Source organism: Entelurus aequoreus, linkage group LG04 (assembly GCF_033978785.1).
Source record: "Entelurus aequoreus isolate RoL-2023_Sb linkage group LG04, RoL_Eaeq_v1.1, whole genome shotgun sequence".
NCBI lineage: Eukaryota > Metazoa > Chordata > Actinopteri > Syngnathiformes > Syngnathidae > Entelurus > Entelurus aequoreus.
The window spans coordinates 18,817,587-18,844,290 of record NC_084734.1 but is presented as its reverse complement, the minus strand read 5'-3'; the positions used below and the strand labels follow the sequence as shown (position 1 = coordinate 18,844,290).

At 39.2% G+C, this 26,704-nt stretch overlaps 2 protein-coding genes across 3 annotated transcripts in view; both read left to right on the top strand.

Annotated features, from left to right (window-relative positions):
* LOC133648359 (connector enhancer of kinase suppressor of ras 3-like) overlaps positions 1 to 605 on the top strand; it is a 39,980-nt gene extending 39,375 nt beyond the window's left edge. Inside the window, exon 12 of one of the 2 annotated variants that reach the window (XM_062044380.1) lies at positions 37 to 605. In XM_062044380.1, coding sequence (XP_061900364.1) covers positions 37 to 332 — 296 coding nt within the window. In that variant the 3' untranslated portion in view covers positions 333 to 605. The remainder of the gene's footprint in view (positions 1 to 36) is intronic. The other variant, XM_062044379.1, reaches the window with a different exon arrangement.
* Positions 606 to 1,092: 487 nt separating this feature from the next.
* LOC133648357 (serine/threonine-protein kinase D3-like) overlaps positions 1,093 to 26,704 on the top strand; it is a 31,897-nt gene continuing 6,285 nt past the window's right edge. Inside the window, exons 1-11 of the mRNA XM_062044375.1 lie at positions 1,093 to 1,287; positions 1,952 to 2,439; positions 8,298 to 8,436; positions 13,181 to 13,312; positions 13,589 to 13,746; positions 17,861 to 18,050; positions 18,115 to 18,192; positions 18,260 to 18,440; positions 19,990 to 20,113; positions 20,191 to 20,268; positions 20,337 to 20,565. Of these exons, the coding sequence (XP_061900359.1) occupies positions 2,149 to 2,439; positions 8,298 to 8,436; positions 13,181 to 13,312; positions 13,589 to 13,746; positions 17,861 to 18,050; positions 18,115 to 18,192; positions 18,260 to 18,440; positions 19,990 to 20,113; positions 20,191 to 20,268; positions 20,337 to 20,565 (1,600 nt within the window). The 5' untranslated portion in view covers positions 1,093 to 1,287; positions 1,952 to 2,148. The remainder of the gene's footprint in view (positions 1,288 to 1,951; positions 2,440 to 8,297; positions 8,437 to 13,180; positions 13,313 to 13,588; positions 13,747 to 17,860; positions 18,051 to 18,114; positions 18,193 to 18,259; positions 18,441 to 19,989; positions 20,114 to 20,190; positions 20,269 to 20,336; positions 20,566 to 26,704) is intronic.

The window sequence follows — 26,704 nt, the reverse complement described above, 5'->3', positions numbered from 1 at the left end:
ATTAGAGTGTATTGAAGTTGTGATGCTGTGGTGCAGGACCCAAACTTCTCCACAAGTATCTCAGCAATGAGGGCATCAGCAACATCAGCGAGGAGGAGCAGTGCTTCCCCCTGCCGTACCGAGGGAACCCGGCGGTCCGCGGCGTGGACCACATCAGAGGCAGCCAGTGCTTCATCAGCGCTGACCTGCACAAAAGCGCCACCATCCCATACCAGGAAATGGCACCCAAGAAGAGCGCCACAGCCAACGCGGTGGATTCTCCTCCTGTTAGCAAACAGTCGCCGTCCATTCTTGGCGGCTGGCTGGCTCGTCTACGGCTGCTCAGCCACTGACTGACTGTTCAACGGCATGCTTTGAGTGACAGGTCATGAAGCTGCGAGGACCATCCGAACCACAACTCGTCTCGTTTATCACACAAGTGCTGTAAAGACACTTACAAATAAACTATTTAGTGTTAATGACACAAAATGTGAAAGCACTTTGTGTTTTTTAATTAATTTGAAATTGATGTACACAAATTACCAAGTAATGTGTTCACTGTCTTAACTTTAAAGTGTTGATTACTACTATTAAAAGTTTTGTTATTGATGTAAAACTGCTTGCTTGTCAGAATTATTACTGAACTTTTATAATTCAGTGTTTTAAATAAAGTTTTAGTGTTTTTAAATTGGTACTGTATTTTACATTGAGAGGGAAACGAACACTTAATACGTTTAGAAACTGGATCTGAGGTATTTCTACAAATTGGAATTGCAGCGGCGTGTTCATTTTAAACACTGGAGGGCGCCATTAAGTCAAATTTAGTGCCGAGGTTGACCAGTCGAAGATCGTGAAATGTACACAAAAAACATTCACTCACGTCAAATACCGCTTTACTGGAACAATCCATCCTACTTGCTTCTGAATTTAAAAGTGGAGCATTAATGACGTCTTTGAGATGTGTGCTGTTGAAAACTAAAAATAATACGTCTACTCGGTCTACTCAAAAGGATATTTAATCTCATGTTTTTCTTAGCAAGTGGTGCGCTGACTCTGACCTCGGAATTTCTACCAGAGTGAGACGTCTTTCCGCTTGCTCTTTGCAGTTAGTTATGGTTAAGACTGCACACACACACACACACACACACACACATACACACACACTCGGCTGTGCAAAGTGACTGAGCAGCCTGCCGCTTGGCCAAAAAGGTTGTGACCGAACCAGAACCAGAACAATTTTCTCTGCATTACCGACATTCTCTTTTTGTCTTCACAACTTTGTTAGTCTCGTGGCAGCCGTGATGTGAGGTAATTATGTCTTTTAACTTCTCTTTTCATCAACCTGTTAATTTACACTTTTAAACTATCATTTGAATATAATCTGTTAACATTCGATATTTGAATTCGCCTTTATGAAGACATTTTAGGAGCGAAAGTTGAACAACATGATTGTCGTGAGGCGTTCAAGGACCCTCGGTAGTCTTTCGGTGTCTAAAGGGGATGCTCATAATTTCGCCACAATTTAAATGTTTTCCATCTAATCTGTGATATTTTCTTAACCAATATAACTAACTGACATGCCTGTGTAATTAACAAGTGATCCAGTAATCGATTAATTACAATACATTCACTGTTAATGTTGTGTTTTATGTTAACAGTGTTAAAAACAGTGTTTAACACCACCTTTAACATGTTTAGACATCCATCCATTTTCTACCGCTTGTCCCTTTTGGGGTCGCGGGGGGTGCTGTAGCCTATCTCAGGTGCAATCTTAAATGTTTGAAAATTCCAACATCTTGTTTCCTTCCATTCTTATGAATTATTTTGCTACACAGTCACAGTTTCATTAGCTTTACATAATTCTGTCTTCTGTTTTGTACCATGTTTATAATGTCAATGTGCCCCTGAAGGGAGCACACTACACACACACACTCTCTCCAGTTTTAGTAATGTGATGTGTTTGTGTGTATAGAAGCTGAAGACCAACATGACAAAGAGCAGCTCTTCTTTGCCTGCATGGTCGTCCATATCCATCATGAGTTGAGGCTTTTAAATCTTTTCAAAAAGCTCGGTGAGAGGAAGTGATGTTTGCAGGACGCCAGCGGTGACAAAAGTCCACAGAGGGAAAGCTGGACGCATCTTTTTGACGTGATCTTCACAAAGACACCCATGTCGTCTGAAAACAACTCGCCGCCACTGACACCTTCCTCGCCGTGGAACCTCCCCGCCCTACCTCAGCATGCGGCCCCGCTCACTCCCTCGCCCAGCCCGCCCTCCGCCCTCTACAGTCAACTGTCCAATGGCAGCCACGTGGTGCAGAATCCCACCGTCTCAGCTTCCATCCATGGCGTCTCCTTTCTCCTCCAGATTGGACTCACAAGGGAGTCTGTGACCCTTGACCCCGCCGATCTCACATTGTTGGCCATCAAGGAGCTCGTCTGCTCCATCGTGGACCAGAAGGTAAAAAAAAGTGTGTGTGGGTGCATTGAGGATCAGGTTCTAAAACGGCTAATCAGCCGGTACTGAATCATGGTGATGCTGCCTTCAAGGACCCAGATAATTACACACACATTAGGATGGTCATGGGTCACCATTGTAACAGGCTCCGCCCAAAATTGCTCTGTCAATCAAACTTCCTCGCAGTGAAGCAGCAGGCAGACCACTTTGGTTCCAGGTCAACACTTTGTTGTCCTCTTTAAAGGGCGGGGCCACAACTGTGATTAACCGTTGTTCCATCTTATTTTTGGTTTCTCGGCTAGCTGGTGTTGTATTCAGTCACCTGTTAGCAATAGTAGGAGCATGAAAGTAAAGATAATATTTAGTTCACATAATTAGTTAACTTTAACATTTAAATTCTACTTCCTGTTTTGTCCTTATAACTCTGTGTGTGTGTGTGTGTGTGTGTGTGTGTGTGTGTGTGTGTGTGTGTGTGTGTGTGTGCGCGTGTTTGCGAGTGTGTGTGTTCACCGTATGTTTTTAAAACACACCATAGAACAAAAAAAAAAACAAGGAACAAAGGAGGAAAGAAGTGTGTTATTTTATCTGTTGTTGTAAATGACTTTTATTGTGAAGGCTCAGATGTAGTCCTGGTAAAGATAACAAAACATTATTGTATATAATAATATTAACATAATTACACATACTGTGCTGTTCATAATAAAAGGCTGTAGCCACGGTAACGTGAGGGCCCTCCACTCCGTTCCTCCCTGCTGGTTTCCATGGCGACTAAGGCCGGTTGAGAGGAGCATAAAAAGGTAGAAATGAAAATTCATTCCAAACGTCATCTTGTGTCAACTTTCCCCTTGTTGAAAGACAGAATCCCTAGAAATTGATGTCTACTTGACCTCTGACCCATGATGTTACAAACACAGGACAATTCCTTTGATTGCTCACCTTTAATTGCATTGCTTTCAGCTCTTGGAGTGGATTTGAGTGCTTGTTTTGTAGAAGTGGGGTCCTGCATGTGCGGGTCAGACCCAGCACGTTCAGGTTTTGTTGGTGCCACGCTGATCATCAGCTGGGAAAGAGGAAGTTAGTTTGCGCTGTCACATCTAAGCAGGAAGTGTGAGGTCTCTTTGCATGCAGAAGGTCAGGACACGATATCTCTTTGACCAATAGAATACTTGCATCAGTACACTGCAACAAGTATATCGTGTACACTTTGTACTTGTCCTCATCATGTGCACTGCATTTTGTTGCAGTAATTACACAAGTAGTGCAGTCACCTGGACTCTGACTAAGGGATTAAAGGTCAAGTGCAGCCCTCCATGGTTCCTGACAACCACTCAGGCTTCCTGTTGTTTCCCAGCTGAGGTGAAGGCGAGCGGATGCCAGGAACGTGGCGAGTGTTTATCTCCTCGCTTCCCATCGGCCGGGCTGAGTGTACCCGATCGGCGTGACGCGCGGAGGCCTTTGTGTGTGGCGTCACACGGCGCCCGCCTTGTATGTTTGCGCTCTTCGCCATCTCCGCTTGGCCGAGTGTTTGTGCAAATTGGGCGCCATAGCAAAGTCGTTAGCGCCTGTTTAGTGCGGCAGGAAACATCTGCTGACATCAGTGCTTCCTCAAAGCACAGCATACATCTTTGGAAAATAAGTATTTGATCTTCTTGAACTTCATCACTTTTGTGGTCGCTTGATCGCAACAAGCTAATGACAGTGTAAAAAAACCTCAAAATAATTGTGTGCTAAATTCATTTGTATTGTATTGAAGGCAATGTTTGATCCACAACATCACATACTACACATACTTGTTATCAAGCACAGAACTCAGGTGTTTCCTGTACATATGTGTAGTACTTACAGTATTTGTAGTAGTGTACTTGTAGATTCTTGTAATTGCAGTACGTGTAGTACTTAAAATAGTGTACTAGTAGTTTCTTGTAATTTTAGTAGTGTACTTGTATTTTAGTCTATATGTAGTATTTCTGCGAGTGTAATTGTATTTTTCTGTACTTATGGAACGTGTTGTTTCTAGTACTCATAGTAGTGTGCAATACTTGTAGTAATTGTAGTTTATTGTAGGTTTTAGTAGTACTTGCATTTTATTGTAGTAGTGTAACTGTGGTTTCTTGTAGTAGTGTACTTGTAGTTCCTTGTTGTTTTAGTACTTGTAGTAGTATAACTGTAGATGCGTGTGGTTGTAGTGTACTTGTAGTTTATTGTAGTTTTAGTATTGTAGTTTCTTGTATTATTGTACGTACTAGTACTTTCTTGTACAAACCCCGTTTCCATATGAGTTGGGAAATTGTGTTAGATGTAAATATAAACGGAATACAATGATTTGCAAATCATTTTCAACCCATATTCAGTTGAATATGCTACAAAGACAACATATTTGATGTTCAAACTGATAAACTTTTTTTTTTTTGCAAATAACCATTAACTTTAGAATTTGATGCCAGCAACACGTGACAAAGAAGTTGGGAAAGGTGGCAATAAATACTGATAAAGTTGAGGAATGCTCATCAAACACTTATTTGGAACATCCCACAGGTGAACAGGCAAATTGGGAACAGGTGGGTGCCATGATTGGGTATAAAAGTAGATTCCATGAAATGCTCAGTCATTCACAAACAAGGATGGGGCGAGGGTCACCACTTTGTCAACAAATGCGTGAGCAAATTGTTGAACAGTTTAAGAAAAACCTTTCTCAACCAGCTATTGCAAGGAATTTAGTGATTTCACCATCTACAGTCCGTAATATCATCAAAGGGTTCAGAGAATCTGGAGAAATCACTGCACGTAAGCAGCTAAGCCCGTGACCTTCGATCCCTCAGGCTGTACTGCATCAACAAGCGACATCAGTGTGTAAAGGATATCACCACATGGGCTCAGGAACACTTCAGAAACCCACTGTCAGTAACTACAGTTGGTCGCTACATCTGTAAGTGCAAGTTCAAACTCTCCTATGCAAGGCAAAAACCGTTTATCAACAACGCCGTCGGCTTAGCTGGGCCTGAGCTCATCCAAGATGGACTGATACAAAGTGGAAAAGTGTTCTGTGGTCTGACGAGTCCACATTTCAAATTGTTTTTGGAAACTGTGGACGTCGTGTCCTCCGGACCAAAGAGGAAAAGAACCATCCGGATTGTTATAGGCGCAAAGTTGAAAAGCCAGCATCTGTGATGGTATGGGGGTGTATTAGTGCCCAAGACATGGGTAACTTACACATCTGTGAAGTCGCCATTAATGCTGAAAGGTACATACAGCTTTTGGAGCAACATATGTTGCCATCCAAGCCCCTGCTTATTTCAGCAAGACAATGCCAAGCCACGTGTTACATCAACGTGGCTTCATAGTAAAAGAGTGCGGGTACTAGACTGGCCTGCCTGTAGTCCAGACCTGTCTCCCATTGAAAATGTGTGGCGCATTATGAAGCCTAAAATACCACAACGGAGACCTCCGGACTGTTGAACAACTTAAGCTGTACATCAAGCAAGAATGGGAAAGAATTCCACCTGAGAAGCTTAAAAAATGTGTCTCTTCAGTTCCCAAACGTTTACTGAGTGTTGTTAAAAGGAAAGGCCATGTAACACAGTGGTGAACATGCCCTTTCCCAACTACTTTGGCACGTGTTGCAGCCATGAAATTCTAAGTTAATTATTATTTGCAAAAAAAAAAAAAAGTTTATGAGTTTTAACATCAAATATCTTGTCTTTGTAGTGCATTCATTTGAATATGGGTTGAAAAGGATTTGCAAATCATTGTATTCCGTTTATATTTACATCTAACACAATTTCCCAACTCATATGGAAACGGGGTTTGTAGTTGTAATACTTGTAGCAGCGTACTTGTAGTTTCTTTAGTTGTAGTACTTGTATTAGTGTACCTGTAGTTTCTTGTAGGTGTGGTACTTGTAGCGGTGTACTTGTAGTTTTTTGTAGTTGTAGTTCTTTTAGTGTTCCTTTAAAAAAAAAAAAAAGTACTCATAACATCAACTCATTGTCTGAACAAAATACACCTGTCAAAAATTCAAACCTATCCAAGTACACAGCTATAAATTCTACAACTACAAGAAACTACAAATACAACTACAAGATTATTTTTTTACAGAAAAATACCAAATTAATTATACATAGCATTTTCTGTTTTCTTAAATTACTTTCAAATTCATGTAAAATTACGATATTTTCCACAAAACGTTTCATAAAAATTTCTGTAAATATAATGTTTTTGATCATTATTTGGTTTACAATGTTTTACTTTAATTTTACATAGACTTATATATAACAAGGTACATATTTAATGAAAGATAATTACTGTAATTTGACATGAATTTTTAAGTAATTTAAGAAAACAGAAAATGCTACGTACAATTAATTTGGTATTTTTCTGTAAAAAAAATAGAAATATACTGTACATAGTTTGTCATTACTGGCATATTACTTAAAATAACAGGCGGATTGTTTATTTACAGATAATGTCTTCAATTATACAGTTTTATAAACTATTTAAAAAAATAGAAAAATTACAGTAGAAATTTAGAGTAAATGTACCATAAAAATAGTATTTTTTTTTTACAGTACTTATTTGTGTTTAATGTACATAAATGCTCTGTTGGTAACAACAAATGTGCTGATTGGTAGGGGATCAAAAACATATTTTACTTAATCTAATACAAATTAATTCATGACTTGTATTTGATGTTATTTCTTTATGTAGTTTTCATGTCAGATACATCAAATAAATCTACCATAAAATTATATACTGTATGTAGTATTCATATCTTTGTCAGGTTTGAATGTACTAAATCAGCACGGGATCAAATACTTCTTTTTCCCAACTCTATATTCATACAAATGTGTGTGTGTGTGTGTGTGTCTGTGTGTGTGTGTGTGTGTGTGTGTGTGTGTGTGTGTGTGTGCGTGTGCGTGTGTGTTCGGCCTTTTAGAGGATTAGCGTTCTCTATGAAGACTAAAAGTCTCTGATGATAATTGCATGAGAGCAGCACAGATTATGAGTTGGTGTTTTTGCTCCCACACGGTCAAAACATGTCCTGACCTCAGACAACATCCCTGCTCCTGTCACTGAGAGGTCAAAGGTTATGATGTGGTCTGGAGGATCTTGTAAACCCTGGTGACTACAACCAGTTAGTGGAGCCAACAGTTATATAGTCTGGTATGTATATATATATATATATATATATATATATATATATATATATATATATATATGTGTGTGTGTGTGTGTGTGTGTGTGTGTGTGTGTGTGTGTGTGTGCGTGCGTGTGTGTCTGCGTGTGTGTCTGCGTGTGTGTTAGCATGGTTAATGTGGGATTAAAGGCAGATTGAGTGTGCATCAAAATAGAGCACACTGCTGAAGAAAGATGTTGTTGGCTGGCAGGTAAAAGTCAGGTCAAGTAGTAAATGCGTAGTAAATGTGTGACTTTGTAGTAACACTTTAACGCAATAGTCAGCATAGGGGTGCATGTGCGTAATGTTGTATGTTGCACGTTGACTCGATATAGAATGTAATAATTTACCGTAATAGGAGCAAATGTGCAGCAGTGTCCAAACACACAACTGATACACACGCAAAAACACACAACCGCCATAAAACACATGCAAAGGGAAAATGCTGTAAATGTCAAAAGGCTGACAGCTGGCTTGCCTAACTTCTATTTATTTCTGTGACCTTGCAGCAACTCTTATTCATGTGTATTTGGAGTTTGTAGCATTTTTCTTTTGCATTTGTGTTTTTCTTCTTCTTGGTTTTGGATCATTTGTGAGTTTGCAGCATCTGCTCATTTCAACCAGCATAAGAATGACCAACTGACTTCCCTGGTCATCTTTTGTGTGCTTGCTTTCTCCTCCTCCTCAGTTTCCAGAATGTGGATTCTTCGGGATGCAGGACAAGATCCTGCTCTTCCGCCACGACCTCACCTCAGACAACATCCTGCAGCGCGTCACCTCAGCTGAGGACATTCATGAGGGAGACCTGGTGGAGGTTGTTCTCTCAGGTCAGCAGTTTCTTCTTGTTTTTCTGTTACTGTACCCTTGCTTAACAGTCAAGTAGTAGTTATAAGTAATAGAACCTTTATTTAACCAGATAAGAAAACCCATTGAGATCAAGATCTCTTTCACAAGGGTGACCTGGCCAAGAGGTCAACAGCACATGTCACAGAGCAGTTTCAAAATAAATACATTAAAGGCCTACTGAAATGAATTTTTTTTATTTAAACGGGGATAGCAGATCTATTCTATGTGTCATACTTGATCATTTCGCGATATTGCCATATTTTTGCTGAAAGGATTTAGTATAGAACAACGACGATAAAGATTGCAACTTTTGGTATCTGATAAAAAAAAGGCTTGCACCTACCGGAAGTAGCGTGACGTAGTCAGTTGAACATATACGCAAAGTTCCCTATTGTTTACAATGATGGCCGCATGAAGTGAGAGAGATTCGGACCGAGAAAGCGACAATTTCCCCATTAATTTGAGCGAGGATGAAAGATTTGTGGATGAGTAAAGTGCAAGTGAAGGACTAGTGGGGAGTTGAAGCTATTCAGATAGGGAAGATGCTGTGAGAGCCGGGGGTGACCTGATATTCAGCTGGGAATGACTACAACAGTAAATAAACACAAGACATATATATACTCTATTAGCCACAACACAACCAGGCTTATATTTAATATGCCACAAATTAATCCTGCATAAAAACACCTGCGTGTTTGTTATGCTAGCTCCTAGCTCCTCTGCTAGCTCCTAGCTCCATAGAACACGCCAATACAATTCAAACACCTGATCAACACACACAATCACTCAGCCCAAAAGACCGTTCACCTAACCCAAGGTTCATAAAGCTTATATATTTTTAAAAAGTTACGTACGTGACGCGCACATACGGTCAAGTTATCGAATGTTTAGCAGCCAAGGCTGCATACTCACGGTACCTGATATTCAGCTGGGAATGACTACAACAGTAAATAAACACAAGACATATATATACTCTATTAGCCACAACACAACCAGGCTTATATTTAATATGCCACAAATTAATCCTGCATAATAACACCTGCGTGTTTGTTATGCTAGCTCCTAGCTCCTCTGCTAGCTCCTAGCTCCATAGAACACGCCAATACAATTCAAACACCTGATCAACACACACAATCACTCAGCCCAAAAGACCGTTCACCTAACCCAAGGTTCATAAAGCTTATATATTTTTAAAAAGTTACGTACGTGACGCGCACTTACGGTACGGTACGTGTTATGCTAGCTCCTAGCTCCTCTGCTAGCTCCTAGCTCCATAGAACACGCCAATACAATTCAAACACATGATCAACACACACAATCACTCAGCCCAAAAGACCGTTCACCTAACCCAAGGTTCATAAAGCTTATATATTTTAAAAAAGTTACGTACATACGCAAAAAAAAGCCAAAGCTGCATACTCACAGTAGCACGTCTGCGTCTTTGTCATCCAAATCAAAGTAATCCTGGTAAGAGTCTGTGTTGTCCCAGTTCTCTACAGGCGTCTGTGTATCCAAATCAAAAGTCCTCCTGGTTAGAGTCTCTGTTATCCGAGTTCTTCCATCTTGACTGCATCTTTCGGGAATGTAAACAAAGAAGCGCCGGCTGTGTACTGTTGTGGCTGACTACGTTCGAAAAATACGTCCATTTCGCACCGACAACTTTCTTCTTTGCTTGCTTGGCTTCCTTCTCCATAATGCAATGAACATGATTGAAACAGATTCACGAACACAGATGTCCAGAATACTGTGGAATTATGAAATGAAAACAGAGCTTTTTCATATCGGCTTCAATGTGGAAGGCATACCCGTGTTCGCCGGGCTACGTCACACGCATACGTCATCCTCAGAGGCGTTTCGAACCGGAAGTTTAGCGGCAAATTTAAAATGTCACTTTATAAGTTAACCCGGCCGTATTGGCATGTGTTATAATGTTAAGATTTCATCATTGATATATAAACTATCAGACTGCGTGGTCGGTAGTAGTGGGTTTCAGTAGGCCTTTAAGACATACATTTTAAAATACATAAGAGAACTGTAAAACAACAGAGATTTACATCTTTAAAAACACAGGCACTGTGCAAACGTCTCTCGCTGTTTGTCCCTCAGGACAGAACGGAAGGCTCCAAATGGAAGTAGTTCTGTAAGTTTCAGTTTCGTCTGCAATTCATTCCATGCAATAGGGGCAGCAATGACAAAAGCTCTTTTGCCAAATTCAGTCCGTACATGAGGAACAGTTAAAACATACAAATTGTTAGAACGTAATGCGTAAGAGCTGCTTTTTCTTTGTAACAGAGTACACAAGTATGGAGGTATTAAACCTAAAAGAGCCTTATAAATTAAAGTCAGCCAATGTGTGTATCTGCGTGCACTCAATGAAGATAAGTCTGACTTCATATACAGTTGACAATGGTGGGTGAGACTACGACAGCCAGTAACAAATCTTAGTGCTGAATGAAAAACAGTGTCCAAGGACTGGAGGCATTTAGATGAAGCACTAAAATAAAGCACGTCTCCATAATCAATTACAGGCAAGATCTGGTCAAGTAGTAGTGATAAGTAATGTAGTAGTGATAAAAAACAGTCAAATAATAGTGTTACGTAACTGTCAGGTAGTAGTGGTAATGTAGTAGTAATAAGTAACGGTCTAGTAGTAGTAGACTTAGACTTAGACTTCCTTTATATTGTCATTCAAATTTGAACTTTACAGTACAGATAAGAACAAAATTTCGTTACATAAGCGCATGGTAGTGCAGGATAAAAAAGCAATAAGGTGCATATATAAATAAATAAATAGGTTACTGTACAGATAAATATGTTGCACTTTTTCACATGCATCCACGTTTATGTATGTATGTTATACTGTCTTTTTTATTCCAGCGAGTTAATCCATTTTGGGGGGAGTTGAGGGGATAATTATGATGCGTTCAAGAGTCTTACGGCCTGAGGGAAGAAGCTGTTACAGAACCTGGAGGTTCTGCTTCGGAGGCTGTGGAACCTCTTTCTAGAGTCCAGCAGTGAAAACAGTCCTTGGTGGGGGTGGGAGGAGTCTTTGCAGATTTTCTGAGCCCTGGTCAGGCAGCGGCTTTTTGCGATCTCCTGGATAGGAGGAAGAGGAGTCCTGATGATCTTTTCCGCCATCCTCACCACTCTCTGGAGAGACTTCCAGTCTGAGGCACTGCAGGCTCCAGTCCAGACAGAGATGCTGTTGGTCAGCAGGCTCTCTATAGTGCCTCTGTAGAATGTGGTGAGAATGGGGGGAGGGAGCTGTGCTCTTTTCATCCCACGCAAAAAGTGCATGCGCTGCTGAGCTCTTTTTACAAGAGCTCCGGTGTGTAGGAACCAGGTTATATTGTCAGTTATCTGCACCCCCAGGAACTTGGTGCTGCTTACTATCTCCACCGCTGTGCCGTTGATGAAAAGTGGAGCGTGGCTGGACTGGTGCTTCCTGAAGTCAACGATGATCTCCTTGGTCTTGTCGACATTCAGGACCAGGTTGTTGGTTCTGCACCAGTCAAGCAGATGTTTCACCTCTTCCCTGTAGTCCATGTCGTTGTTGTCACGGATGAGGCCCACTACTGTCGTGTCGTCCGCATACTTCACAACGTGGTTAGTAGTGGACCTGGCGCAGCAGTCATGGGTCATCAACGTGAACAGCAGCGGACTCAGGACGCAGCCCTGGGGGGAGCTGGTGCTCAGGGAGATGGCACTGGAGGTGTTGTTGCCCACTCTCACAGATTGGGGTCTGTCTGTGAGGAAGTCAAGCAGCCAGTTGCATAGGGAGGTACTGAATCCAAGTATAATAAGTAACGTCTAGTAGTAGTGATAAGTAACAGTCTAGTAGTAGTGGTAATGTAGTAGTAATAAGTAACGGTCTAGTAGTAGTGGTAATGTGGTAGTAATAAGTAACGGTCTAGTGGTAGTGGTAATGTAGTAGTAATAAGTAACGGTCTAGTGGTAGTGGTAATGTAGTAGTAATAAGTAACAGTCAAGTAGTAGTGGTAATGTAGTAGTAATAAGTAACAGTCAAGTAGTAGTGGTAATGTAGTAGTGGTGAGTAATGGTCAAGTAGTAGTTATAACTAGTGGTAGTGGTAATGTAATAGTGATAAGTAACGATCAATTAGTAGTAATAAGTAACAGTCAAGTAGTTCTAGCGATAAGTAATGTAGTAATGATAAGTAACGATCCAGTAGTAATGATAAGGTGTGTACTTGCTAAACAAGTAGTAGTCCAGCGTTTGGCAAAGCAGTTGTGCCAAGGAGAAGCCAGAACTTGAAAACCATCTTCTGTGGTTAAAGTATCCTGTTTGTTTTCTGGTTTAAATTGTAGTTATTTACCCAAAAGCTAAGCAGTTTTATTTCCTTACAGTACCAAAAATAAACCGTGCCCTTAAAACCGAAATACGTACCAAACCGTGATAATGGCATACGGTCACACCCCCCAAAAAATACAACAATTCAGACCTCAAACGCTTTTGAGCGCCATGCTTGATTTTTTTCGTGTCACTTCCTGAGTTGTGCATGGCGACCGCTTCCTTTCTAGCGTGCCACTGCAGACGGCGTGGTGTGTTCGGGTGTATTCCACCGCCACAAACAGTTGACACACAAACCCACAAAAAAGACAATTTGTTAAATACTGTCACAGGGAGGAGCTTCCTAATTGGCTGAAACATGGTGGGGGCGGGGTCAGCGAAAGCAACAGGTGATGTTTGCTTCTGTGCTTCCAGCTGTGGTCACGGCCGAGGACTTCCAGATCCGCCCTCACACGCTTTATGTGCACTCCTACAAAGCCCCCGCTTTCTGCGACGACTGTGGCGAGATGCTGTGGGGGCTCGTCCGCCAGGGCCTCAAATGTGAAGGTACGTGCATGACGTTTCACTTTTGCACGCTGAGGCACCTACATGGGCGTTTGCACTACACTGTAAGAAGTTTATGTAGAAAAATGACAGACTGTGTACTATTGAGGAGCTAAGTGTACTTCACTGCACAGTCATCATTTGAAGTGTGTTGACAGTACTGCCTTTTAACATACTTTTTTAACATTCTGAGTTAAGTGCACGGATTACAGTTAGAACTGAGCGAGACTTAGACCGCAACTAGTAGTCCAGACTTTGAGTGTGTGTCTTTGTGTACAGGCTGCGGTCTAAACTACCACAAGCGTTGTGCGTTCAAGATCCCAAACAACTGCAGTGGCGTGAAGAAGAGACGAGCCTCAAACGTCTCCCTGCCCGGCGCTCCCGCCCCCGTCGTCCGCCCGCCTTCCATGGAGCTGCCCTCCACGCCGCAGGATGAGGTAGCGTACGTTACGTCCGCTTGTACTGAGACCTGTTCATGTGTGACGGAACACACCACGTTGTGTAACCATGGCACGCACACAACACACACTCACACACAGAAGCTGATAGCTGCAGGCAAAGCACTGGATTTTCCATCCTGTTGCACAAACACGCACACTTACACGTCCACACACACGTACGCACGCACACACACACACGCTTACACATCCACACACACACACACGCGCACACACACACACACATACACACACACCCAATGGCTGCATCATTAAAGGGTCATTTGGGTTTGTTGACAGGCTATGCGTTGTTTAGTTAGTTTCAATAGCATGTTGTGTGAAATAATGTTAGACAATAAAAAAGTGTGGCGGGTCCATAAGAGCGTGCAGAAACATGTTTTTGATGTTTTAGCACTAAGATGACCAATTACCATACAAAGTCACATGCTTCCTGTCCAGCACCAGCTTGAAGGACAAGAACTCTCTTTGTTCTGTGGAGGGGAACCATCTGATTGGTCCAATTCTGCTGAATGCACTCTTATCAATCAATCAATGTTTATTTATATAGCCCTAAATCACAAGTGTCTCAAAGGGCTGTACAAGCCACAACGACATCCTCGGTACAGAGCCCACATACGGGCAAGGAAAACTCACCCCAGTGGGACGTCAATGTGAATGACTATGAGAAACCTTGGAGAGGACCGCATATGTGGGTAACCCCCCCCCCCCCCCTCTAGGGCACTCTTTCCCTCCTTGTTAGTGTCACATCACATGTAATTACTATAACGTACTTACTGTACTGTATGTTTTCTTGGTCAATGATAGGGTTAGTATATTATACATTTGATTGACTATAGCTGCTTTACATTTTAATATTTACTTTATTAATAGACAGATTGCATAAGAAAAAACGCATTTATTATACAATTTTTTTTTTGTAAAAGTGTCATATTTAAACAATGTTATTTTATATATATATATATATATATATATATATATATATATATATATATATATATATATATATATATACAGTCGTGGTCAAAAGTTTACATACACTTGTGAAGAACGTAATGTCATGGCTGTCTTGAGTTCCCAATAATTTCTAAAACTCTTATTTTTTGTGATGGAGTGATTGAAGCACATACTTGTTGGTCACAAAAACATTCATAAAGTTTGGTTCTTTTATGAATTTATTATGGGTCTACTGAAAATGTGCCCGGATGTTGGGTCTTGGGCGCAGTTGGGTGTTCCAACAGGACAATGACCCCAAACACATGTCAAAAGTGGTGAAGGAATGGCTACATCAGGCTAGAATTAAGGTTTTAGAATGGCCTTCTCAAAGTCCTGACTTAAACCCCATTGAGAACATGTGGAAAATGCTGAAGAAACAAGTCCATGTCAGAAAACCAACAAATTTAGCTGAACTGCACCAATTTTGTCAAAAGGAGTGGTCAAAAATTCAACCAGACGCTTGCCAGAAGCTTGTGGATGGCTACCAAAAGTGCCCTATTGCAGTGAAACTTGCCAAGGGACATGTAACTAAATATTAACATTGCTGTATGTATACTTTTGACCCAACAGATTTGGTCACATTTTCAGCAGACCCATAATAAATTAATAAAAGAACCAAACTTCATGAATGTTTTTTGTGACAAACAAGTATGTGCTCCAAATCACTCTATCACAAAAAATAAGAGTTGTATAAATTATTGGTAACTCAATACAGCCATGACATTATGTTCTTTAAAAGTGTATGTAAACTTTTGACCACGACTGTGTATATATATATATATATATATATATATATATATATATATACAGTATATATATATATATATATATATATATATATATATATATATATATATATATATATATATATATATATATATATATATATATATATGTATATATATATATATATATATATATATATATATATATATATGTATATATATATATATATATATATATATATATATATATATATATGTATATACAGTATATATGTATATATATATATATATATACATATATATATATATATATATATATATATATATACTGTATATGTATATATATATATATATATATATATATATATATATATATATATATATATATATATATATATATATATATATATATATATATATATATATATATATATATATATATATATATATATATATGTAAATATTAGCACGGTGAAAGGCCACGGTACGCTATTATTGCTACCAAAAGTGCCCTATTGCAGTGAAACTTGCCAAGGGACATGTAACTAAATATTAACATTGCTGTATGTATACTTTTGACCCAACAGATTTGGTCACATTTTCAGCAGACCCATAATAAATTAATAAAAGAACCAAACTTCATGAATGTTTTTTGTGACAAACAAGTATGTGCTCCAAATCACTCTATCACAAAAAATAAGAGTTGTATAAATTATTGGTAACTCAATACAGCCATGACATTATGTTCTTTAAAAGTGTATGTAAACTTTTGACCACGACTGTGTATATATATATATATATATATATATATATATATATATATACAGTATATATATATATATATATATATATATATATATATATATATATATATATATATATATATATATATATATATATATATATATATATATATATATATATATATATATATGTATATATATATATATATATATATATATATATATATATATATATGTATATATATATATATATATATATATATATATATATATATATATATGTATATACAGTATATATGTATATATATATATATATATACATATATATATATATATATATATATATATATATACTGTATATGTATATATATATATATATATATATATATATATATATATATATATATATATATATATATATATATATATATATATATATATATATATATATATATATATATATATATATATATATATATATATATATATATATATATATATATATATGTAAATATTAGCACGGTGAAAGGCCACGGTACGCTATTATTGTGTGGTATTGTCCCAAAAAAAAGACTTAGTAAATATGCCATAGTATGTCAAATGAAGTTGCAGAAATGTTAAACACATTTACAGTAATTGAACACAAACATAATCCTAAAATGCCAATATATTTTGGGGGTGATGGTTTATCAAGTAGCTTTTCATATTACTCCTCATTGTGGTGTGCAGTGTCTGCGGTCCCACCGCGTGCTTTCCCTCGGCGTATGATGAGATTAGCATGCGACTTGCCACGTGGCGATTAGACATAAAGGAACTTTTTAAAAATGTTTTACTGATCAGCAAGTCATTGATTTGCTCAAAACGTGATGACAGTATGTATAGTAAGAATTAAATGTACATTTTGAAGGTCTTTGCAATAATATGGCATACAAGGTACACCTGATGTCCAGTATATTTATAGATATTATAAAAGAACACCCATAAACATCTTTACATAGTGCATGTATATATACATTATAAATATAAATATAAATATAAATATATATATATATATATATATATATATATATATATATATATATATATATATATATATATATATATATATATATATATATATATATATATATATATATATATATATATATATATATATATATATATATATATATATATATATGTATGTATGTATGTATGTATGTATGTATGTATGTATGTATGTATTTATCTATATATCTATCCATCCATCTTCTTCCACTTATCCGAGGTCGGGTCGCGGGGGCAGCAGCCTAAGCAGGGAAGCCCAGACTTCCCTCTCCCCAGCCACTTCGTCCAGCTCCTCCCGGGGGATCCCGAGGCGTTCCCAGGCCAGCCGGGAGAGATAGTTTTCCCAACGTGTCCTGGGTCTTCCCCGTGGCCTCCTATCGGTCGGACGTGCCCGAAACACCTCCCTAGGGAGGCGTTCAGGTGGCATCCTGACCAGATGCCCGAACCACCTCATCTGGCTCCTCTCGATGTGGAGCCAGATATGTTTATCTATATACTGTATGTTTAATTTATATTTATATATATATTTATCTATATACTGTATATTTCATTTATATTTATTGATGTGTGTGCCGGTGCAAGCAGCGCCCCCTCCTGGGCGCTGGTAAGCGTAACTCTCTGCTGAGCGGCCGTCCCATCTGGATGGAGAAGATGGTCTTGAGTCGAGTCAAAGTGCCACACACCTTCTCCGTCCACACGTACACACGACCCACCATCTGCCAGTACTGCAAGCGGCTCCTCAAGGGTCTCTTCCGCCAAGGCCTGCAGTGCAAAGGTCATTTACCAACATTTAATGTTTCTTTGAAGGGTGACAGCTGAAAGTTATTTATGTGCTTCAGATTGCAAGTTCAACTGCCACAAGAGATGTGCGGTCAAAGTACCGCGCGACTGCCTTGGCGAGGTCGACTTTAACGGAGGTGAGTTCTCGCCGCACCGCCCGCTGGACGCATGTGGAACTGCAACCTCATATTTGTCGTTAAACAGAGGCGTCCAGTCCCACTCTGGACTCAGACGTCACGATGGAGGTCGACAACTGCGACGTCGGCAGCGATGGAGGTCACAGCCTGGATGAGGACAGAGCGTCCACACCCGAAGACAAAGTGTTCTTCCCAGAGGGACCCTGCACGGACGGTGATCGGGACGACGAGTCGCCACAAGCCATCAGGTGACATTTTTACCTTTTCTTTTAAATATCTTTTTTTTTCTAATGTCTAAATCTCAGCCAAAGCTAGACTATTAAACATTGAATAACCATAACATGTTCTCTGGAGAGCAGTTTGCCACCTCAACAAAAAATAGATTTTCAATCAAAAAAAGATTTGCAAACAAAAAAAAGTTTCGGTTTCAAATTTTTTTTGGTTACATTTTTTTTTTGTGGTTACAACTAGGGATGTACTGTATACCGTCTGCCAGTATTTTTTTGGTACCAGTTCCTAATTGGGTAGGTACAAGAAGGCCTTTAAGATTCTGGACGAGTGATACTGCTATCGATATTTCTTTTATCCAGTTGACCGTCGTCGTTATGACATGCTGTCATATTCACTTTAACTGCCGCTACTATGCATGGGTAAATGATAACCAACTTGGAATAATCACAAATAAGGAGGCAACACCACACAAACTTTGTAACACAACAACATTTCCTCCTCAAAAGTCCCTCAGAGTCATGCATGCTAATAAGAGTTAGTGTCAGTTTGAAGTGAACGCCACTTAAACATGTAATCCACTCAAACATTTTAAATAATCACTGGGTCTCCTCACATTACATTCACTGAAGGCAACGTGATAGTGGACCCCCCAAGACTTTTTGGTAAGCTGTCTGTCATGATGCCACGCCCCTCTCTGTTGATGCCATGCCCCCCACGCTAAATCCAGGCAATAAATCTGTATCTGAAAAAAAAAAGTATTTGAATATATTAAAAAAAAGAATTGACACTGCACAAAAAATGATATGAAACTTAAAAAAATTATCTGTAAAAAATACGATTTGAATATGAAAAAAATGATAAATGGGTTATACTTGTATAGCGCTTTTCTACCTTCAAGGTACTCAAAGCGCTTTGACAGTATTTCCACATTCACCCATTCACACACACATTCACACACTGATGGCGGGAGCTGCCATGCAAGGCGCTAACCAGCACCCATCAGGAGCAAGGGTGAAGTGTTTTTTTCAAGCACATCCATCCATCTATCCATCTTCAGCCTAAGCAGAGAAGCTCAGACTTCCCTTTCCCCAGCTACTTAGCCCAGCTATAATAAATACATATATACACTGTATATATATACAGTATATACATACATATATATATATATATATATATATATATATATATATATATATATATATATATATATATATATATATATATATATATATATATATATATATATATATATATATATATATATATATATATATATATATATATATCTATATATAGGGTCTAAATTGGCTGTCAAAGTTGACCAAATTCTCTGTTTTTGTCCACAACCTTCTACTATACAGGTGAGAGGCATGATTTATAATCTAGAATTACCTTTCACCAGGTAACTGGCGTTTGATGTGATCAATGCACCACTAAAAGTAGGTTTTTAACGTTAGCCCTTATAATAACAATATCGCTAATACTTGGTCAATATTCAAGTCATGAAATGTAAATGGAGTCATAGAGTAGCATTCGTGTGTGCATCATGTGTGTGTCTTTTTTCAGCCCGTTGACCAGCAGCTATATCCCTCTGATGCGAGTAGTTCAGTCCATCAAACACACAAAGAGGAGGAGCTCCACTGTGGTCAAAGAAGGTTGGATGGTCCACTACATAAACCATGACAATATGGTCCGTGCCACACACACACAAGCACAGACACACACACGCGCATACACAAACTTAATAAATGTTTACGATTCTTGCAGAGGAAAAGACATTTTTGGCGTTTGGACTTCAAGTGTCTGACACTGTTCCAGAACCACAGTGCAGCAAAGTTCTACAAGGTGATGAAAGATTTCAAAATAATGATGATCAGCAAATTTCAGGTTATAAACTTTCTGTGTGGATGCAGGAGATTCCGCTGTCGGAGATCCTGCGGGTGGAAGCAGCCCAGGACGTTGGCGGTCTGTCTGAGGGCAGCAACCCTCCCTGCTTCCAGGTGGTCACGTCCAACACGATCTACTACGTGGGCGAGAATGATGGCGGCCCTTTTCGGGAGGCGGGTCAGAGTTGGGAGAAGGCCCTCCAGCAGGCCATGATGCCAGTCACGCCAAAGCCCAGCAGCCAGGAGCGGGACCACAGTGAGTCTTTGTGTTCTTGCTTCTGATGCAACAGAGGCCAGCTGGTGTGGCCGTGCAGGAATATGTTGATAAAGCTCACTCCCTTGACAGTTCAGTCTTTTAGCTTGTTGTGTAGCTCTCTTGCAATCTCTTTCAAAGGACCCAGGTTTAAGGCCCAGGGTGGACCAGGCGGGTTACACTGAGTCATCACGTTTGTTACGGTGGTGACGCAACAGGAAGCAGATTAACAAAGAATCTAACTTTGAGCGGCGTCTCTGTTTTAATGGCCACCTCCCGCTGAAAGTAAAATGATTGAAGGGATTTTCTCCTTCATTTCGCCCACATTCATCCACTCCTATTCTGGAAATGAGCTTTAATGACGGAACGGACCTTTAAGTCCTTTTTACCTGTTGAGTGCATAAAATTAAACGCGCCATCATCCTAATGGACACGCCATCATGCTGATGGAGGCGTTATGCAACACCTTTTTTGGTTGTACATCAGCCCACAATGACAGGAAGTCCTCCTCAAGATAATCCATCATCAAGCAGAGAAGTCGAAGTCTCCATTGGTGCACTTGCATTTACACTTTGTCTTTTTAGTGCATACTGTAAGTGTGCAATTGCATACACTTACACTTAGTTTTTTTACTTAGATTTAATCACATCAGAAATTAATTTAATAAAAATGTGATTCATAAAAAAAGGTCATGTGATTAATCAAATCAAATCAAACTTTATTTATTTAGCACTTTTCATACACAGGCAAGTGGGAAACACAAAATACGGTACAAAAAAAAAAGAAATCACACACACACACAGCACTATTGACAATAACAAAGCAAAAACAAAACATGGCATGGCATTGAGGATTTGAGGAAAAACGTCACATTTGAGGCGTTCACACTGAATAATAACCAAAATTGACCCCATCTAAAAAAATAATACAAAACATATGCTAAAATATATGTAATAATAAAATATGAATAATATAAGTAATACGTTAATAGGTTAATAAAAACAAACCATTGAGAAAATAATAGTATTAATATTGAAATTTAAGAAAGAAAACAACACAATAAATGATTAAAAAAAATAAAAAATTTACATGATAAGTAAAAAGCTTGATTAAAAAAATTTGTCTTTAGCCGTTTTGAAAAAGCACTTGCATATTTAGTATCGGTCTTTAGAGTGCATAAGTGTGCACTTGCATACTTACACTTTGTCTTTTGACTGCATTAGTGCTGACTGGTGATGAATGTGCACCGATGGACACTTACCACTCTCAGTAGTGGAAGGTGAGGCGCTAACAGGAGTGTTTGCATTTCATCATTGGAAAGGACAGAAGAAACAGTTATTTTTTGTGATGTTTTCTATGGTGGATTGGGAATATATAAATCTAATACTAGATGTAGAGCTAGCTTGGACATTTTTTAAATACCTTTCAGGCAAATTATAAATAAACATGCACGTTTAAAGAAACGCAGAGTGAAGGGGCGAGCAAATCCCTGGTTTTCTCTAGAACTGGCACACAGAATTCATGAGTGTAATACGGTGTGGGATAAGGCCAGACAAAGTAATTCTGCCACTGATTGGTCCTTTTTTAGACAGCTTTGAAATCAATGCACTTTGCTTATCAAAAAGGTCAAATCGTTTTCAAAATATTTAGATAACAGGACCCAGTGAACATGAGGGCTTTCATTTGGAATGTGTTAATGTTCATAAGGGGGTGCCACAGCAATTTGTTTTGGGGCCCTCCTATTTATCTTGTACATCAAATATTTAGAACAACATTTCTCTGATGAGATTATGTATATTTATGCTGATGATACAATTATTTATTGCTTTGGATCATCTCTGGAACAGGCTGTTAATTCCCTGCATATATATGAATGCTATTTGTTCCTGTCTTCAGATGGTCGACTCGGGTTACCATGAGGTTCGTCACAAACTGTAGAACCTTGACACACCACTTGTACTCCCAGGTGGGATGGCCTTTCTCTGTCCACTAGGACAGTGGTCCCCAACCTTTTTGTAGCTGCGGACCGGTCAACGCTTGAAAATTTGTCCCACGGACCTGTGGGGGTTAAAAAAAAAATATATATATATTTAAAAAAAAAAAAAATATATATATATATTTTTTTTTTTCATAAAGAAATACAATCATGTGTTCTTACGGACTGTATCCCTGCAGACTGTATTGATCTATATTGATATATAATGTACATATTGTGTTTTTTATGTTGATTTAATTTAAAAAAATAAATTAAAAACATTTTTTATTTTTATTTTTTATTTTTATTTCTTGTGCGGCCCGGTACCAATCGGCGGTCCGCGGACCGGTGGTTGGGGACCACTGCACTAGGAGACAGTGTCATTGCTACACTTTTTATTTATCAGACTCTTCTGGGCGTATTGCCCTCTTACATGTGTACATTGATTACACAGAAAAGTACAGACTCTTATGCACTGAGCTCCAACGATCAGCTGTTGCTCTCTGTCCCTTTTGCTCACACAGAGCTGAGGAAAAAAGCTTTTGTCTATGCAGCCTCTTGTGCTTGGAACATGCTACACAGAGACTGGAAGCTGACTGTTTATCCTCAAATGCTTTTAAATCTAAACTGTAAACATTTGAAGCTGCCTCAGTTATTTGTAACTGCTTTACTTGATGGCTATGCTGTCATTTTAATGTGTAATATAATTACAAATGTAATTATATATGTACCTTTGCTGTCTCTTGGCCAGGACTCCCTTGAAAATTAGGTTTTTAATCTCAATTGGATTTTTTACTGGTTAAATAAAGAATATTACTTACAGTAAGTGTACAATAACAATAATAGATTTTGGAAACTACACTACACTGTCAGCATTCACACGCGGAACTAAGTGTACTAATTGTAATTATTAAAATATACTGATGCAAGTTTTTTATTTTAGACACAGTTGAGGTCTGAAGTTGTGTACTGTAGGTCAGTGGTCCCCAACCACCGGGCCGAAGCCCGGTACCGGTCCGTGGACCGGTTGGTTCCGGGCTGCGGCCGCACAAGAAATTGAAAAAAAAAAAAAAATAATAATAATATTTTTTTTTTTTTTTTTTTTTTTTATTAAATCAACATAAAAAACACAATATATACATTATATATCAATATAAATCAATACAGTCTGCAGGGATACAGTCCGTAAGCACACATAATTGTATTTCTTTATGACAAAAAAAAAAAAAATTGCTGTAGGTTCTGTAAGTTGACCTGAATGTCAGCAGGTATTGATCACAGTCCATTAAAGAAGCTCAGTAGTAGCTTATTAGTGGAAATTGACTGTCAGGCACATGAAAATAAACATTGTTGTCTGTGGACATTCTCATTCATCCAGGCCATTGTATTCTCAGGGCATTCAATCGATAGCAACTGGACTGTTTGGTTTGTCTTAGGAGACGTTTCGCCTCTCATCCAAGCAGGCTTCATCAGTTCATGCTGACAGATGTAGATTGGTCAGATCTCGTCGAGCAACGGGTGCCAAAAGCCCAACTATTTATACTCCAACTCCAGGAGAGTGTGCCAGGGCAAGGATAGTTCCGCCCTATCGTAGTGAGAAAAACAACTGTCAGTAGAATTTCCCCTTGCTAGCATTGAGGTATTGTGTGGCAAAACGTTTCGCTGTGGAACGACCACTATCAGCCCAAAATCAGTCGTAATCACCCATGTTAGCATTCCATTCCATGTTGTAACAAATGGCACAATAGGTGCATGTGTGACCAAAATGTTTCTCATTCCTGTTATTTGTTGCAGGCTAAATTGCAGAGTCTTTAGGAATAGTTGAAAGGACAGTGTTGTATGTGAGTGATAAGTGGTGTCGCAGACCACCTCCTCTGTTTAGGGATGGTTTTTCAACTTCAATGTAGATGGCTTCCCTTACTCCCCTTTTGTACCATCCGTCCTCCTTGTCCAGAATCTGTACTTTTTTGCTCTCAAAGGAGTGCTGTTTCTCCCTGAGGTGGAGGTAGGCAGCTGAATCTTGGCCTGAAGAGTTTGCCCGTCTATGCTGTGCCATGCGTCGGCTTAGTGGTTGTTTTGTTTCCCCAATATATGAATCAGTGCATTCATCATTACACTGGATATCATACACCAGATTGTTTTTGTGGGTGCGGGGTGTCCGTTCTTTAGGATGCACCAGTCTCTGTCTCAGGGTGTTGCCTGGTTTGAAGTGTACTGGGATGTTGTGTGAAATCCCCACAAATTTTTGCAGATAGACCTGATACATATGGAATGACATTTTTTTTGTGCCTGTCACCTTTTTCTTTCTCATCCACTCTGTTCTTGTTCCCTCTAGAACTGGATGCACTTTTCACAAACGACGAGCTGGGGTAGCCACAGGTTTTGAGGGCTTCCCTCAAATGCTTATGCTATTTCTCCCTGGCTTGTGGGCTGGTGGGAATGCTATCAGATCTGTGTTGTAAGGTTCTGATAACACCGAGTTTGTTTTTCCAATGGGTGGTGTCAGTCGAAAAGTAGGGTTTTGGTAAACCTCGACATGGAAGCCAATGTCTTCTCCAATGTCTTTGACATCCTCACTTGTGAACCTGATGTTTTTGTCCATTTAGTTAATGTGCTCGGTGAGGAGTTGCACTTTTTGGCTTCTGATTTTCACCCATGTGTCATCCGCATATCTGTACGACTGACTTGGTGCTGTTCCCTTAAAAGAGCTCGGAGCTCTCTTTTCCATGTCCTGCATGTAAAAGGTTTGCCACAGTTGTGGATACAGGTGATCAATTGGCACAACTTTGTTTTTGACGGTAAAAAGTTCAAAGTAACGTAGTATTAAGTCAAAATTCTAGGAATAGGCATATCTGTTCTGGGTTTAGTGTTGATCTATCTTGTAAGGTGTGATCATCTAGTACAGTGTTTTTCAACCACTGTGCATGAGTGTCTGCCCTGATGGAGCTGCAGCCATGGTCGGATCACCAAAGGCTTTGTAAGCAGAGTGAAGGAAAGAAATCCAGATGTGATCGTTATGCATTGTTTCTTACACCGTGAGGCCCTCGTGGCCAAGACTTTACCAGAAGATCTAGCCCCTGTGATGAATGATGTTGTGCACATGGTAAACTTTGTAAAGACACAATCTCTGAAAATCCGCAAATTTGAATCTTTGTGTGAGGAAATGAGAGCGGAGCATAAGGCCTTGCTGTTTCATAGGGAGGTCCGATGGTTGTCGAGCGGCAAGGTGCTGGCCCTTGTGTATGAACTGCAGGAGAAACTTAAAATGTTTCTGACAAATGAGGGGTCGAATTACTCAAAGCTGCTTGCAAGTGATGTGTGGTGTGCAAGGCTGGCATACCTGGCGAACATTTTTCATCATCTGAATGAACTGAACACATGAATGCAAGGCCGAAATGAAAACTTGCTCACAAGTACGGATACAATAATATTCCGCTCAAAGGTGCATCTTTGGCAACAACATGTGAGACGTGGCAACCTTGAAATGTTCCCACTCACCAAGAAATGGTGAGTGGGAACATTTAACAACTCTGGAGGAAAATATGTCATTTTATTTCTCTTCAGCTTTCACTGAATGCCTTGACTGGGTTAGGGACCCATACAGCTCAGCAGTTGTTGGAAAGGACATGACTTTACAGGAGCAGGAGGAACTAACTGAACCGAGACAAAATCGTGGTTTGGACCTTTGGACAGTTTTTGGTTGACTGCTGTCAATGACTTCCCCATTCTGGCAAACAAAGCTATTTTAACATTACTCCCATTTTCCACAACATACTGTATCTGTGTGAAGTGATCTTCTCAAGCCTAACTGCTATAAAAACTAAAAACAGAGAGAGACTGAGGGTTGTTGAGGAAGAGCTCCATGTGTGTCTGTCTTCAATTCCAGCCAGGATATCAGCTCTGTGTTCATCCAAACACTCACACTAAGTGAGTAAAATATACTGAAATTGACATTTTGTACATGCAACTCTTCAAACTCTTCATATTGTAACAGTAAATTGTTCCCAAATAGTATTGCTTCTGTCAGAATAAGCATTATTTTCTTTATTCCTGCTAACAGAATGTTTTTGGAGAGAATTAGAGTTTGCAAAACACGTTGAAGTTTTCTACTACCTCTTTAGTTTTAAGACCACATTGTTGTGGCATTCCGTGTTCCAGCTGTATTTT